The following is a 15,379-nucleotide window of genomic DNA, read 5'->3' as shown; positions in this document are numbered from 1 at the left end:
TGCGGACCCGCCCTGGCCCCCCCCCACCCCGTCGCTTACCCTGGGCCGCGGGCCCTGCTCCGGCAAACGGCTGGGGCCCCCTCGGGGCCTCGGGCAGCACCAGGTTGCTCAGGGGGGTGGCCAGAAGGTTCTGAGAGATGCCGAGAGGTGCGGCCGTGGAGGTGAGCAGGGGGCTGCCCAGAGAGACGGCCACCGAGCCCGCCACCGGGCCCATGAGGGGGCTGCCCAGGGGCATAGGGCCGGCGGAGGGCAGACCCAGGGAGCTGGCCAGCATGCCCCCCGGGGACACTGCCACGGGGCCGGCCAGGTGGCCGCTCAGGAGCCCGGTGAGCGGGCTGCTCTGCGACACGGACCCCGGGCCGGGCAGCAGCGAGTTGAGGGGGCCCGTCAGGGGGCTCACGATGGGGGCGGCCGCAGGGCTGGGCTGCGGGCTGCATAGCACGTCGGCCAGGGGCGCCAGGGTCAGAATCCCCAGTTCTTCCAGGACGGGTTCGTTTGCTGCTGCCGGGGCCTGGGGCAGGAAGACACCTGGGGGACACAGAGAGAGCGCTGAGACCCCAGCAGGCCCGTGGGGAGGGGCTGTCGCCTGCCAAGGCAGGGCCCAGGCCACGGTGCCCCTTTGTTTGCCTCTGATGAGCTGACCAACGGTGAGCCACCTCTGTTGGGTGGGCCAGACCATGACCTTGTACCTCCGAGGGGGGCCTGGGGGCAGCCGGCAGATCCCCCAGGAGGGCCTGGCCCTTTGTCTCTCCGTCTTCGGAGGGAGACATCATAGGGCCCTTCCACAGCTGCCCACCCCTCCTACCATCCCATGAACAGAGATGCTGACCTCTCGATGGGGAGGGTCTCCAGGGGGCTGGTTCCCCGGTTGCCAAGTTGACCCACATGTTCCCTGGTGGGGAGGGGTGGGCCCAGGCCCCCTGACCACTGTTCCTGTGGGGACAGCCTAGCCTCACCAGGTGGGGGACCCACAGGGCGGCCAGAGCGAGAATAAGCGCACGGGCTCAGCGGCACCAGTGGTGGCTTGTCCCTGCCCAGTGTCTCTGGGAACAGTAAATACAGGTTCAAGAGGGTGGGTCTGGCCTAGACTTGCTGCTCTACACTCCTGGATCCCGTGTGGGGGCCCGAGAGCCCTAGGTTTGTCCTGGGGTGTCTGAGAGTGCCCTTGATGACCAAGGTTTGGGAAGGTTTGGGGGAGTCTGCATTTTAATTGAAAACTGCCACATTTGTTGTTGTCATAAAAGCCATGTGTGCTCACTGTGGAGAAAGAACAGAGCTACAGAGAAGTCAAAATAAGATTGGAAATTACTGGGGGCAACTGGGGGCTCAGTGGTTGAGCATCTGCCTCCCACTCGGGTCGTGACCCCGGGGTCCTGGGGTTGAGCCCCCGTCAGGTTCCCCACAGGGAGCCTGCTTCTCCCTCTGCCTCTGTCTCTGTCTCTCTCTGTGTCTCATGAATAAATAAATAAAATCTTAAAAAAAAACCGCACACACATTACAAACTACTGGCTGTCCTGTCACCCCACTGCTGGTCATAACACGAAGCTCCGTGTTGCCTCGAAGACCTTCTCCCCGTGTTTTGTAGCTCAGGGGCCGATGCGCCTTGTCTAGGAAGGGCTGCTGATAAATATTGCCAGTTTTGCAGCCCACCTGCTCTGTGTTGCAGCAACACAACCCAGCTGCCCTGCTGCCAAGGCCGCCTCGGACCAGCACATGGAAACAAATGTGGATCTGTAGCAACAAAACGTTATTCAGAGACACTAATATTTGAATCTCATGTACTTTTTGTACATCCAGAAATAGAGTTCTTTTGATTTTCTCCCATTTAAAAATGTAAAATCCGTTCTTAGCTGCAGGGCCACATACCAACAGGTGGCAGGCAGCCTTGTGTGAGCTCCTCGCCCTTGCGTCCTCCCTGTCTTCACGGGTCGGCCTCCAGCAGCACCCTCCTCAGCCAGCAGCCCTGGGGGTGAACCTGCACCATCCCTGGAGCCCCTTCCAGTCCTGGGGCATGCACATTGATTCCAGTTTTCCCAGCGGCAAATAATTCTACTACACAAAACTTTTTTAATTAGATTTTTAACTTCCATTCCGGTGTAGTTCACGCACGCCATGCGGTGTACAGGGTGGCGATCCAACGTTTCCATAAGACACGCGGTGCTCATCCGGACAGGCACAGCCCCGAGCCCCATCACTTGTTTCCTACCCCACCCCCTCCCCTCTAGGGACCTTCAGGGTGTTCTCTAGCCCTAAGAGTGTTTCCTGCTTTGCCTCTTTCTTTCTTTTTTCCATTTGCTTGTTTCTTAAATTCCACCTATGAGTGAAATCATGTGATAATTGTCTCTCTCTGGTGGACTTCTTTCACTCAGCATCATACCCTCTAGTTCTATCCACGTCGTTGCAAGTGGGAAGATTTCATTCTTTTTGATGCCTGAGTAATATTCCGTTTTGTGTGTGTGTGTGTGTGTGTGTGTGTGTGTATGCTGCTTCTTCGTTATCCACCCATAAGTCCACCGACGCTTGGGCTGCGTCCACAGTGTGGCTCTTGATGACGCTGCTGTAAACAGTGTGCACGTGTCCCTTTGAATTAGTGTTTTCGTGTCCTGTGGATAAGTACCCAGTAGGGCCGTTTCTGGGCCATAGGGTAGCTCTACATTCAGCCCCTTGAGGACCCTCCTCACTGCTCTCCAGAGCGGCTGCCCAGCCTGCATCCCCACCAGCAGGTCAGGGGGCCCCCCTTTCTCCTCATCCTCACCAACCCCTGCTGTCTCCTGACTTGCTGATTTTAGCCATTCTGGCCAGTGTGAGGTGGGATCTCGTTGTGGTTCTGATTTGTTTTTCCCTGAAGATGAGTGATGTTGACCATGATACCTACGTAAATCTTTATTATTGGTTCTTTGCCCTGAAAACAGACGTTCCAGCGCTCCTTAGTGCACACTGCTAAAGCTACCCTCTTGCAGAGCCCTCAGAAGCATTCTTGCATTCCCTCGAAAGTCCCTGGGCTTGTTGCTGAAATCTGTGCCCCTGGGACCCTGCACAATGTGTGGCAAGATGTCCTGCCACTTTACTTTTATTTTTTAAGATTTTATTTATATATTTGAGAGAGAGAAAGAGAGAGCGCGTGGGGGGAGGCAAAGGGGTAGAGGGAGAAGCAGGCTCCGCACTAGCAGGGGGCGGACATGACCAGTCGGATCCCAGGACCTGGGGTCTTGACCTGAGCTGAAGGCAGACGCCTCAGGCGTCCCCACCACCACTTTACTTTTCTTTTACTTTTGTTATTTGTGTTTTCTGAATGAATACATTAAAATACATTAATCAAATCAGCCGTTCTGTTCTTTTCTGATTTCTTTTTTTGGCTTTTTGGAAATATTTGCTTTAGGGTCAAGGAGACAATAAAACTTTGGGGGCCAAAGGGAAGTAGCCTGCAGGGAGAGAGAACCTGGAGGGGGGAACCGGGTTGGGGGAGACAGCTGGAGGGGCTGGGAAGACCTCCTAGAGCCACGGGGTGAAGGGGGGACGGGGGCGGGAGCTGGGGCCTGTGTCCTTCTCAGGTGGTCTCCTCCGAGGCTCTGGACGCTGTGGGGAAGGAGCACTTGGGTGAGGAGTCAGCTGGGGCTCACTGGTGGGCTCCCTGGGTGACCCCTGTCCCGCCGGCTCTCCCCCGCTTCCCTCGAGGCTGCGTCTGGGAGTCCCCGCACTTGCTGGCTCCATCGGTTCCTTCCTCCTGCGGCCTGTCCAGCCAGGCTTCTCCATCCTTCCGCCCGGCAGCCACCACCCCCCCCCCCCCCGGCCCCATTGCCGCCGCGGGCCTCAGGGCTACCCTGGCTTGTGGGGGTGGCATCCCCACGCAGGGCGCTCCCCCGAAGGCCTGCATTGGCAGGCATCCAGGCCCTGGGCCCGGGGTGCTCCCCCCCAGCGGGCTGCTGCGGCTCGGGGCCCGGGGAACTCCAGGCCCTGTCCGTCCTGCGGCTGGCCGCTGGTGCCCGCCCCGAATGGCCTGGCCTCTTCCCGGCTCCGCTAAGGGCTCCAGCCTCGGCTCCCAGCCCCGGACAGCGGGCATCTCGGGCCCCGGGCACTGCCGTCACCCCGACTCTCTGCCATCGCTCACCCCTGTCCCCTGCCCGCCGGCCACTCCTTCGGCCGCCCCAGCGTCCCGCGGGTACCCCAGCAGTGCCCCACCTGGTCCCCACCGGCGTCTCCTGCCTGCATCTCGAGTGACCCTCCTGGCCGCTCTTGACGCTAGCTTTCCCCCACAAGCTCCCGCCAGACTGTGCCCGTCGAAACGGCCGCCTGCCCACCACTGTCAGGGCTGGATCACCAAGGCCCGTGCCTGGCCTGTCCCCCCTCGGGCCAGGCTTCCCCGCCTCCCCCCCCTCTGCCCCAGCCCCCGGGGCCTCCTGCCTGTTCCCCGAGCACCCCGGGCACAGTCTGGCCTCTCGTGGGCTGGTCCCGCTGCCGGCCGCTCTGCCAGTGCGTGCATGCTGCCTGGCCCCTTCCCGGGCTCCTTCCTCCTCAGCGCTGATCTCCAACATGCTCTACTCTGACTTGTCCATTTGACCTGTGTCCCTCCACTGGAGCGGACGCTCCACGAGGGCGGGGGGGACCTGGGTGCCACGTTTCCCAGGGCCAAGAACAGGGCTTGGGCCACAGCGAGTGTTCAGTAAGAAGAAACAATGGCAACGGAAGCAAAGATTAAACTTGATGATTAAAAGAAAATTGGTCAGGATAAGACTTGAAGTCTATGTGTGCTTTTAACCACGGAGAGTTAGGGCAGCCCCGGTGGCTCAGCAGTTTGGCGTCGCCTTCGGCCCGGGGCGTGATCCTGGGATCACGGGATGGAGTCCTGCATTGGGCTCCCTGCATGGAGCCTGCTTCTCCCTCTGCCTGTGTCTCTGCCTCTCTTTCTCCCTCTGTGTGTGTGTGTGTCTTATGAATAAATAAAATCTTAAAAAAAAAAACCACAGAGAGTTTGAAGTGACCACAGAAGGAAGTGTCCATAAAGTGACCGCTTAAACTGTGACCACTGAGATAGCCGTGTGAGATGTGAAATTCTTTTTTTTTTTAAAGATTTTATCTATCTATTCATGAGACACAGAGAGAAAAAAAATTCACATTTTTGAATTATGTTTCTACCCCCCTCTCTCTCTGCGTCTCTCATGAATAAATAAATAAAAATCTTTTTTTTTTTAAGATTTTATTTAGTTATTCATAGAGATGCAGAGAGAGAGAGAGAGAGAGGCAGAGACACAGGCAGAGGGAGAAGCAGGCTCCATGCAGAGAGCCCAACGTGGGACTTGATCCAGGGTCTCCAGATCACGCCCCGGGCTGCAGGCGGCGCTAAACCGCTGCGCCACCGGGGCTGCCCCAATAAATAAAAATCTTTAAAAAAAAAAAAAGAATAAAGGATTCCTGAGGGTCACAGGCATTTAGTTTACAGGGAAAACACTGGTGGTTCAGAGGCCAGTTCAGTGCACGGCTGGGGGCACAGAGCAGGGAGGGGGGTGTGTTCACGGCTCAGGGCCAAGACCACGGTGGCTTCCGTCATGGACACAGTGCTCACAGGGTCTGTGATCCCTCAGGGCCACCAAGGAGAATCCCAGGAGCAGGGAGATGGGGAAAGGAGGTTGGGTGGGTGCGGAGATGGGGATAAAGGTGAGCACCTGTCCAGCTGAGCCGGGGGTGGGGGAAGTGGGGGGGCAGGTGTATGGAAGTGTTGGATCATATAATCTCCACTTGACGCTAAGGTGACACCGTATGTTAAGTACCTGGAATCTAAACGAAAACTAAAAAAGACATTTCAGCCCATAGCTTTGCATTCGAATGCAAAATCTAAACGTGATTATTTTAATCTTTCTATAATTTGTCCTTAATTGATTTTTTATTTTTTTTTATTTTATTTATTTATGATAGTCACAGAGAGAGTCAGAGACATAGGCAGAGGGAGAAGCAGGCTCCATGCAGGGAGCCCGACGTGGGATTCGATCCCGCGTCTCCAGGATCGCGCCCTGGGCCAAAGGCAGGCGCTAAACCGCTGCACCACCCAGGGATCCCCCTTAATTGATTTTTTAAAAAAACATTTTATTTATATATTGGAGACAGTGCCCCCCATGTGCCCACAAGCAGGGAAGGGCAGGGTGGAGGGAAAGAACCTCAAGGGGACTCCCTCCTGAGCAGCCCCGCCCCCCAGGGCCGGATCCCACCACCACAGCTCAGCACCTGAGCGGAAACCAAGTCTGACGCTTAACTGAGCCACCCAAGGGCCCCTGACTGATTTTGTTAACCTGTTCCCCCAACATGGACTTAAACGCACAACCTGCAGCTCACAGGCCACAGGCTCCAGCGCTAAGCCAGCCACCCGCCCCCCCCATCTTTTTATCATCTACATTTAATTGATTTTGATTTGTGAGTTGAAACCTTCCCAGATTTAGATGATAGTATTAGAACCTTAAAAAGTTTTAGATTCAATGCGTTTACATTTATTTCACACGTTAAGACTTATTTAGGGTCCAGGAAGGTTGGTTTGCTACACGGGATGATTACAGTCAAACAGGGACGCAAAGGTCATAGGTTCACAAAAGCAGTTAACAACGCTTTAAACTATTTCACGGAACTGTGACTCATCCCCACCTGCTCCTCCCAGCAGCAGCCCCCTGCTTCGTGCTACCGCCCCTGGGGGTGGGGGAGGGACCAGTGGGGGGGGGCGCGGGGAGGAAGGAGGGGGTGGGGGGTAGGAGGGGGAAAGACGGGGGGAGGGGGAGGAGGAAGGAGGGGGAGGGGGAAAGACAGAGGAGGGGGAGGGGGAAGGAGGGGGAGGGGGAAGGAGGGAGGAGGAAGGAGGGAAGAAGGGGAGGAGGAAGGAGAGGGAGAGGGAAGGAGGGAGGAGGGGGAGGGGAATGGAGGGAGGAGGAGGAGGGGGAAGGAGGGAGGAGGGCGCGGGGGAAGGAGGGAGGAGGAAGGAGGGAGGAGGGGGTCGCGCGCCCGTCCGCAGCCTGGCCTCTCGCCCCCGCCCCCCCGTGCTCTTGTCCCCCGCCCCCACCTGTTCCCCCCCCCCCCCCCGTCTGCAGGCAGGCTCCGGAGGAGTCAGGTTTCCGCGAGAGACGGCATCGGGGGCGGGGCCTCGCATGGGGGCGGGGCTCGGCGTGGGGGCGGGGCCTAGCGGGCGGCGGCGGGGCCAGAGCCCGAGAGGCTGGGCCCCCAGGGGGCTGACCCGGTGGGCGCAGGCCGCTGGGGCCGAGGTTTCCAAGAGCGCAGGCGCGGCGGAAATGGGGGGAAAGAGCGAGAGGGGAGTGACAGGTCCTGAGATAGGGGACCATCCCTGAGGCGTGGCGGGTCCTCCTTGGGGGACGGATTCCCAGGAGCAGGACCGGTCCTCAGGGCGGTCGGGTCCCCAGGGGGGACAGGTCCTGGGAGGATGCTGGTGAGGGAGGTAGAGTGGGGGGCGGGGCCCCAGGTGTGGGTTCGTGTCCTGGGGACCACGATCCTGAGGGGGAGGGTTGGTCCTGATCCTGAGGGATGTGAGGAGGGTTTGGGGGGAGGGGCTGGGTTCTGATGGAGGACGGATGGGTCCTGGGGGAGGGGTGGGGGGCGACCGGAGAAGGCCTGGGGAGGACGGGTGGACTTCGTTCGAGGGGGAAGGGAACTCAGGGGCAGGGGGCCTGGGAGCCCCCCAGAAGGGCTCTTCTGGAAAAAAAGAAGTAGGCTGCCCCCTGCTCCCGGAAGCTTGCAGCCGCCTGCAGCCCCCAAGAGAAGACAGAGGGGCAGTAGGCAGTGGGCTGGAGGAGGGGGAGGGGGAAGAGCCGGAGGGAGGAGGGGGCTGATGGGCGAGGGGAAGGAGGCGTGGGGGGTACGAGGTAGAAGGAGCTACAGAGCCCCCCCCACCCCCAGCTGCCCGTCCACCCCCACGGCCTCTGTGTTGAGGGACCAGGCATGAGCAGTGGGGGGGAGCAGTCGCTGTCCTGTCACCTGGGCCCTGAGCATGGTCGGCTACCCGTGTCTCCTGCCACAGCCCTGCCTTCCCGTCCATCTGCCCTCTGCTCACCCCGGAGCCTCAGGAGTACCAGGCCTCGGTGGCCTAAGCGCAGCCCAGCTCTTCCTCCCACCTGCCATGGTTGTGGAGCCAAGGCCCGGAGCTCCTGGCACCTGGCGCCTGTCCTTTCCGTGTGAAGTCAGTGCAGCTGGCAGCCACCACGCCGTCACCTCCTGCGGCTCCCGTGGCCCCCGCTGACCCAGACCCCGGGCCTGCGCCCTGCTCGGAGGGATGCTGGTCGCCTGGCCTCCCAGCCTCCCCAGGGCTGTGGCCCGAGGGCACGGGCCTGTCTTGTCCTCACCAGCAGCTCGCCTGGTCTCGGGCCGAGCTGCACCCGAACTGCCTCCAGGGCCCCCACCTTGCGGCCGCCGCCGAAGCCGCCTAGCCCCGCCCCGCCACCAGACCCGCCCCGCCACCAGACCGCTGCTCCTGCCCGCGCTCCGCATCCCCATCCCCGCTTCAGGGAAAGCTGAAGCCGCGCCCGCAGTTCCCTCACCTCCCGCCCTCCCTCCCTGGGCGCTGGGAGAGCTTCCGGCACCTTTCCCGCACCTTCCCGCCTCTAAGGAGCTGGGCCCCGTTGGGGAAGCTCGGCCGGCTCCGCCCCAGCCCTGCTCCAGGAACCCGGCCGGCAGGTCCCTCTGGCGCTCTGCGCTCCTCCCTCGCCGTGGCTCCGGATGCTGGGGTTCAGGTCTAAGCAGCTCACTCCCCCCGGGTCACTCCCTCGCCCCCTCGTCCCTCCAGCAGCCTCATTCTGTTGAGACCACGACGTCCCCTCCAAGCTGTGTCATGGCCTCTGTGACGTTACACTTTGAGGTTTCCTGGCATCTCCACTTCTCTCCTGAGCTGGCTCTGCTCTCCCCTCCTCGGTGGGCTCACCCCTCCTGCGGCTTCAGCCTTCACCGGCCTTGCACCCTCTTCCTCCTGCCCTGACCCTGCCTGGAGCTCAGGGTTGCGTCACTGCTGCCGCCCGCTTGCACCACACTGGTGGTGTCACTGGCGTCGCTGGCCAGGCTCTTTCCTCCTGCGGCCCTGCTGACCTGCTGACCCGGCCCTGCTGACCTGCCGACCACGGCGGGGCTCGGACCGAGGTTTGGGAGGACACAGCGCCATGAGCCCAGAAAGAGGAAGTTGAGGTCACGGTCACAAGAGCAAATCAAGAGTGAAAGCTTGATCCCCGAGGAAGATGAGCCACAAGGCACCGGCAGGGGCAGCGGGTGGAGTGAGGACATGGCCAGAGAAATGGGTCCCCCTGGGCTGGACTGGGGACAGGGACCTCTGTAGTCTCAGGAGGCCACAGCACCGGTCACCCAGCCGCCTCTGCGGGGACAGAGACACCTTGTGGACGCCCTTTCATCCCTCACGTCCAAGTACTTCATTCTCTTAAATGACGTGAGCTGATTGCTCTCCCCTTGGTTCCTCTGTGGTCCCACCCGATGCCTGAGAGCCTCGGCTCCCCAGCTGCCTGGCTCGCTCTGGTCCCCTCCAGGTCCCTTCCCAGCAGAGGGGAAGCACAGACACGGGGCCCCTGCCAGGAACCTCCGGTGCCACTGGGTCATCAGGAACAGGTCCAGGCTCCCTGCAGGGTCCCCTGAACCCCTTGCTCATCTGACCTCTGCTGACATCGTCCACATCTCACTGGCCCTGATACCCCCTCACTCACAAACACACAGTCACACACACACACCACACACACACACACACACACACACACACACACACACAGCCTGGGCTTTAATGCTGATGTTTCACGGTCCTGCAGGCACCCTCCTTGCGCAAGCTGTTCTTTGTCCTGTACCCTCTTCCCGTCTCTTCTGGGCTCACCCCCACAAAGCCTTCCTACCCCCCTAAGCTGGACCCTTCAGGAGGTGGAAGCCTTGACATGGTCCAAGGATTCTTTTAAGAATGAAGCCTAAATGGGGAAAACTTATTTTTTTCTTAAACTTTGGGATCTCTTCTACTTTGTCCCTCCCCACGTCTTTATTTTTGTGGGCCTGATGTCCTGGTCATTGTAGTAAAGCCTTCAGAGGAGGGGGGGCTGTGTCCTCGGGGTCTGTGGGGGTGTGTGGAGACCGGTGGGATGAACAGCCGGGCTGATAGCAGAGAGGCTGGGGCAGGGATCTGAGGAGGCAGCTTGGAGAGCAGAGCAGGGAGCAGGCTTGGGGCAGAGGCGGGGGCACAGGCCCAGGGGGCTGGCATCCCAGGCCAGGGGCGCTTCTTTTTTTTTTTTTTTTTTTTTTAATTTTTATTTATTTATTTATTTATGATAGGCACACAGTGAGAGAGAGAGAGGCAGAGACACAGGCAGAGGGAGAAGCAGGCTCCATGCACCGGGAGCCCGATGTGGGATTCGATCCCGGGTCTCCAGGATCGCGCCCTGGGCCAAAGGCAGGCGCCAAACCGCTGCGCCACCCAGGGATCCCAGGGGTGCTTCTTAATCAGAAACACTGTGCTTGGGATCCCTGGGTGGCTCAGCGGTTTGGTGCCTGCCTTTGGCCCAGGGCATGATCCTGGAGTCCTGGGATCGAGTCCCATGTCAGGCTCCTGGCATGGAGCCTGCTTCTCCCTCTGCCTGTATCTCTGCCTCTCTCTCTCTATCGTGAATAAATAAAAAAATCTTTAAAAAAAAAAAAAAAAGAAAGAAAGAAACACTGTGCTTTGGAGGGAGCTGGGTGCCAGGGGGTCGCTGGGCCTCAAGAACCCCGGAAGGGACCTCAGCTTGTGCTGGGGCCTGGGGGCGGAGGGCAGGGAGCTGCGGGGATGGAGGTGGCAGGGCCTGGACGGCCCAGGGTGCGCTTGGAGCTCGGAAGGAGGGGCGTTATCAGCCCCAAACGGCATGCAGAGGCTTAGACGGGGCATGTAGGAAACCACTGGGGCCTTCCTAGAAGTACCACCCCGGAGGGCCGGGGTCGCAGCACAGCTGCGGAGGCCCAGCGGCGGACACAGTGAGAGCTCAGGGCTCCTCTCAGGGAAGGATGCTAGTTCAGGCCCCGGGGGACGCCGGGCTCTGTCGCTGCAGCCTGTGTGACCCCCACCGACACCCTGTGAGCCGCGGTCTCCCGCTGCCTCGCCCTGGGACCCGGCCACCGCCGGGAGTTTCCTCTGTTATCTCCTGGGCCACCTGGTTCCCGCCCCCCATCAGCACAGTCGCCCCCCCACCCCAGAGCACCTGCTGCCCCGCCTCTTCCCTATCCCCCTGGCCTCTAGGTGTTCCTCAGCCCGGGGCTCAGTCGGTGGCACCAAGGACTCGCCCTCTGCCCCTGGCTCCCGGGCTGTCACCTGCCCACTGGCCATCTCTAGGTGCTGAGGAATGGGGCGCGACAGGTGGCGGAGGGGAGGGGAGGCTGAGGGTGAGGGACTATTGGACCCAGTCGGCGGCACCGGCACGTGTGGGTTCTGGAGCTGGGAAATTCTGTCTTTGAGGCTGCTTGGAAGTGGGGCTGAGAGGAGCAGAGCAGGCTCCGGCCATCGGGTTGGGTGGCGCTGGGGCCTACCCCATCCCCAGGTCCCACGTCCTCCCCTCCCGCCCCTCCCCGGCTGGGGCCACTGTCCCAGCAGCCTGTAACCGACTCCCCAAGACCCCCCCCCCCCGCCTCCTCGCTCGCTTACAGTTTCCCAGGCGCTGAGAAGGGTTGGCCGTAGGCTCGCCAAGACCCGAGCTGAACCCGCTGATGCCTAGGCCACCTGAGTGGGTCTTGATCGCCGACCTGAGCTCGTGATTCTCCCGAATGAGCTGCACCAGCTTCTTCAGTTCCTCGTTCTCCCTCACCAGCCTCTCGATCTGATGCCGAAGCCCCTCATAATTGGTGAGCAGAGACATGCCCCGGGGCAGCGGGGCAGGTGCGGCCCGAGGGGGGCTGCACCTGGAGGCTGCCCAGGGCCCCGGGCCTTGCCCCGCCTGGAGGAGGGCGCGGGGGTTTGCGAGTTGCAAGGCCGGCCCAGCGGGCTCTGGGTATTGTGAGGTCAGAGCTGCCCTCCTCCTTGCCCTCTCTGCTCTGGCCCTGCCCTGGCCTGGGGGGCACGGACCCTTCCTCTGCTGGGCAAACGCTGCCGTGCAGGCACCTGCTCCATCCAGCGCCCTGCGGCCTGGGCTCGCAGGCTTCCCTGCGGCCCGTGTGGGTCATGCCCCCCCGCCCTGGCTTTCTGCATCTGGCTGCTACTGCCGTCAGGCTCGCTTTACACAGGGGCCCGTGCACCCCCCCGAGCGCTCAGCGCAGGGCCTAGGTGTGCCGCAGGCAGGTAAGCAGTGAGCATCCACTGGGCGAACACTCAGCACCCAGCTCCGTGGCCGGGGCGCACTTTCCTTGGGAGGTTGGACACACCTGTCAGCCTTCCCCTGCGGACATCGTTACCTTGGCCACACGCTCTTCCGACCCAGGTGCTCAGAGCCTTCCTCGGCCTGCTGGCCCAGTGGCTCCCCTGTCCAGGCAGCTGGCTCCCCATAGCTTGGACTTCCCCGTCCTGGGGCTCCGGCTCCCCTACTGCAAATCCCCCGCAGCGCCCCTCGGCGCCCACGCGTCTCTTCTCTGACTCCTTGAGTTTTCGTGACCGTGGTCCTTCAAGAACCAAAGCCATGCGCCTGGTCAGGTTTTCAGGTTCCGAGAATTCGGACCTGGGAGTCTTCACCACGCTCCCTTTGGGGGAGCTCTCTATGCAGAGATCTCGGCGGGCCTGACCGTGGGAGTCAGGTAAGGCCGCATCCGGGCGTCTCTACCGGCTGTGTCGGCGTTGTTGTCAGACGGGGAGGCCCGCGAAGCCCCGGGCCAGGCTCCCAGGAGGCAGGTGGGGCTGAGGCCGGGCTTGGAGGCAGCCCTAGTGGAGAATTCTACCCAGACCTCACAATGGGGGCCCGCCCCCACCCTCCTCCAACACCCTGGACTGTGACCCTGGCTGAGCGACTCGGGCCCTGCAGGCCTCTGCTATCGGTCGGACACCCCAGCGGGGGCAGCGGCCTCTGTGGGCTTCCTGTGCATCTGGGCCGGTTCAGCGGGCAGCTCGGCGTGGCCGGCCTAGGGTGCCCAGGTGTTCGGTCAAACACTGGCTCGGACGTCATGTCGCGGTGCAAGGATTTTGTAGAGTAACAACATGTAGTTCAAGGAGACGACCCTGAATCCCATGGGTAGACACAGTCCAGTCAGTCGAAGGCCTGTAAGAGCAGACACCTGAGGCTTCCGGGGAAGAAGGGATTTGGCCTCGAGCCTGCTCAGTTTCCCGGCTGCTGGCCTGCTCTGTGGGTCTTGGGCTTGCCAGCCCCCACGACTGTATGAGCCACTTGCTTGAACTACATCTCTGACTGTACAGACATCGGATTGACACACCGTCCGTGTCGCCCTTTATACCACTGCTGCTTTCCTCCTGAATCCGTGGACGCAGCACCAACAGTGTGGCAGGCGTGGCGTTAGAAATTGGGGGTTTAAAAAAAAAGAAATTGGGGGTTTAGTGAAAGAGGAAACTGTACAACTGAAACTGCTACCCACCCTGTATGTTTACTACCTGGAATTAGAATAAAAGAATGTAAAAAATAGAACGAGGGGGGCCGCCTGGGTGGCTCAGTGGGTGAAGTGTCTGCCTGCGGCTCAGGTCATGACCTTGGGGTCCTGGGATTGAGTCCCCACTTTGGGCTCCCTGCTCACAGGGGTGCCTGCTTCTCCCTCTGCCTCTGCCTCTGCCTCTGCCTCTGCCTCTGCCCTTCCCCCTGCTGGTGCTCTCTCTCTCTCTCTCTCTGTCAAATAAATTTAAAAAATAGAACAAAAGAAAGAAAGAAATTGGGGCTTTAGCGCTGCTCCTAATCAGCCAGTGTCGGTGCTGTCGGGCTGGGAAGCAGGGGCAGCGGGAGCCGGGAGGAAGCCCTGGGGGGGTGGACATGAGATGGGGTGAAGGAGAGTCTGGCAGGAAGAGCTCTGCGGCCGGGGGAGCGCCTGGGCCCCTACAGGGCAGTGTGTCCCCCCAAAAGCTGCAGGGCCTGGCTGCCAGGTGGGCCAGGGACGAGGGGTGGAGTGTGCGGGAGGCCGGGGTGCCGGAAGCGTAGAACGGATTTAGGGGAAAGACGCAGCTCAGGTTTGGGCGAGCTGCGGAGACCGTGCCGTGCCCCCGCCCCCCCCCACCAGCTCGGTGTCCTGGCTCTGGCCCCTCCCGGGCTCTGCTCACCACCTCCGGCCTCTCCGGCTCCTCTCAGTTCGTCCCAATTTTCTTAGGTTGTGGTGCCGGTTCCCTCGCAGGGCCAGCATCCTGCGTTGGGCTTGAGTTCGGGATGGAACAGCAGGAGTTTGCAGGGAGCAAGGCTTCACCCAAAGCCCTCCAGAGGCACCTGGTGACGTGTGTGTCGGCGGGGGAGTCGGGGAGGAGGGCTGGCCTGCACCCCGGGCCCTGCGCTCCGGGAAGGGGACACCAGCACGCCCTTCCAGGGCTCCTTAGGAATTCACCGCACACCCCTTCCCTTCCAGTCCTCGCTTGCTGCTGCTGAGTCAGGCGACCCCCCCTGGGCTCCGGTCACTGGCTCCACACAGTCTGTCCCCGTTCACATTTGCCTCCTGAGAGTCTGCTCAGCCCAGCGGCTTGGCGAGCCCGCCCGGGATCTGTGCTCCCTTCCTGGCTTGGGACTCAGTGCAAGGTTCCTCGTGAAGGCCACCTTCCCGCGGCCACAGGATGTCAAAGGACAGGGACCCGGGCCCTGGAGCCCTCCATCCACGCGGACAGGCTGCCCCTCAGGGTGGGGGGAGTCCTCAGGAAGCAGCCATCCAGCAGTCCCGCTGTGCCATCCCCACCAGCTTCATCCTTCCCATGTGCCCGCCGTGGCCAGTCACGACCTCGGGTCGCAGCCCTGGGGGACAAGATGCTGCTGGGAGGAATTTGCCGGGTCTGTGCCCCCCAGATCCAGCTCCCCGGACGCCAGCGGTGAGGTGCTGACTGGGCGCTGCGCTGCGGCAACCGTCAGTGTCGCGTGCGGAGAAGCCCCTGGTGCAGCCCCGCATGTCCTGCATCTGGTGTCTCCCCGGGCCCAGGCCCGGGTCTCCGTGGCCAGTCCAGGCTTCCCTCCCTCTCGCAGCTGTCAGGGCCCCGGCCTGCTCCTCCTCCCTCCAGCCTCGCCCCTTCTGGTGCGGCCTCTCCCGGCTGCTTGTGGACCCCCTCAATCTGGGCTCCGCTCAGAGGGAAGCCTCGGGGTGCTGTTCCTGGAGAAGACAAGGACACAGCACACACTCTGTGTCCTAGAGGCCAGCACGGGTCCTGGCCCACGGGAGGTGCTCAGTAAACATTTGAATGCATTTTTATTTGACTTTTTAAAAAATTATTTATTTAAGATTTTATTTATTTATTTGTGAGAGACACAGAGAGGCAGAGACACAGGCAGAGGGAGAA

General features: G+C 61.1%; 2 protein-coding genes across 3 annotated transcripts in view; one reads left to right on the top strand and one right to left on the bottom strand.

The window, feature by feature from the left end:
* The window catches only part of SPATC1 (spermatogenesis and centriole associated 1), a 20,641-nt gene extending 7,818 nt beyond the window's left edge, over positions 1-12,823 (bottom strand). The window contains exons 1-2 of the mRNA XM_038555784.1: positions 11,633-12,823; positions 40-528 (exon numbers count right to left, since the gene is read on the bottom strand). Coding sequence (XP_038411712.1) covers positions 40-528; positions 11,633-11,843 — 700 coding nt within the window. The 5' untranslated portion in view covers positions 11,844-12,823. The remainder of the gene's footprint in view (positions 1-39; positions 529-11,632) is intronic.
* On the top strand, positions 11,638-15,379 carry LOC111098587. Of its 2 annotated transcripts, none has more exons than XM_038555785.1 (3): positions 11,638-12,262; positions 14,218-14,333; positions 14,467-15,379. In XM_038555785.1, exons 1-3 carry the CDS (start codon positions 11,842-11,844, stop codon positions 15,340-15,342), a joined length of 1,413 nt encoding a protein of 470 aa, XP_038411713.1. In that variant the 5' UTR covers positions 11,638-11,841; the 3' UTR covers positions 15,343-15,379. The 2 variants fall into 2 exon arrangements, with proteins under 2 accessions (XP_038411713.1, XP_038411714.1); XM_038555786.1 differs by having other exon boundaries at positions 14,218-14,338.

The sequence above is a fragment of the Canis lupus genome, chromosome 13 (genome assembly GCF_011100685.1).
Source record: "Canis lupus familiaris isolate Mischka breed German Shepherd chromosome 13, alternate assembly UU_Cfam_GSD_1.0, whole genome shotgun sequence".
Lineage (NCBI taxonomy): Eukaryota > Metazoa > Chordata > Mammalia > Carnivora > Canidae > Canis > Canis lupus.
Note: the sequence above shows the minus strand (reverse complement) of the source record. Positions and strands in the feature narration are given on the sequence as shown.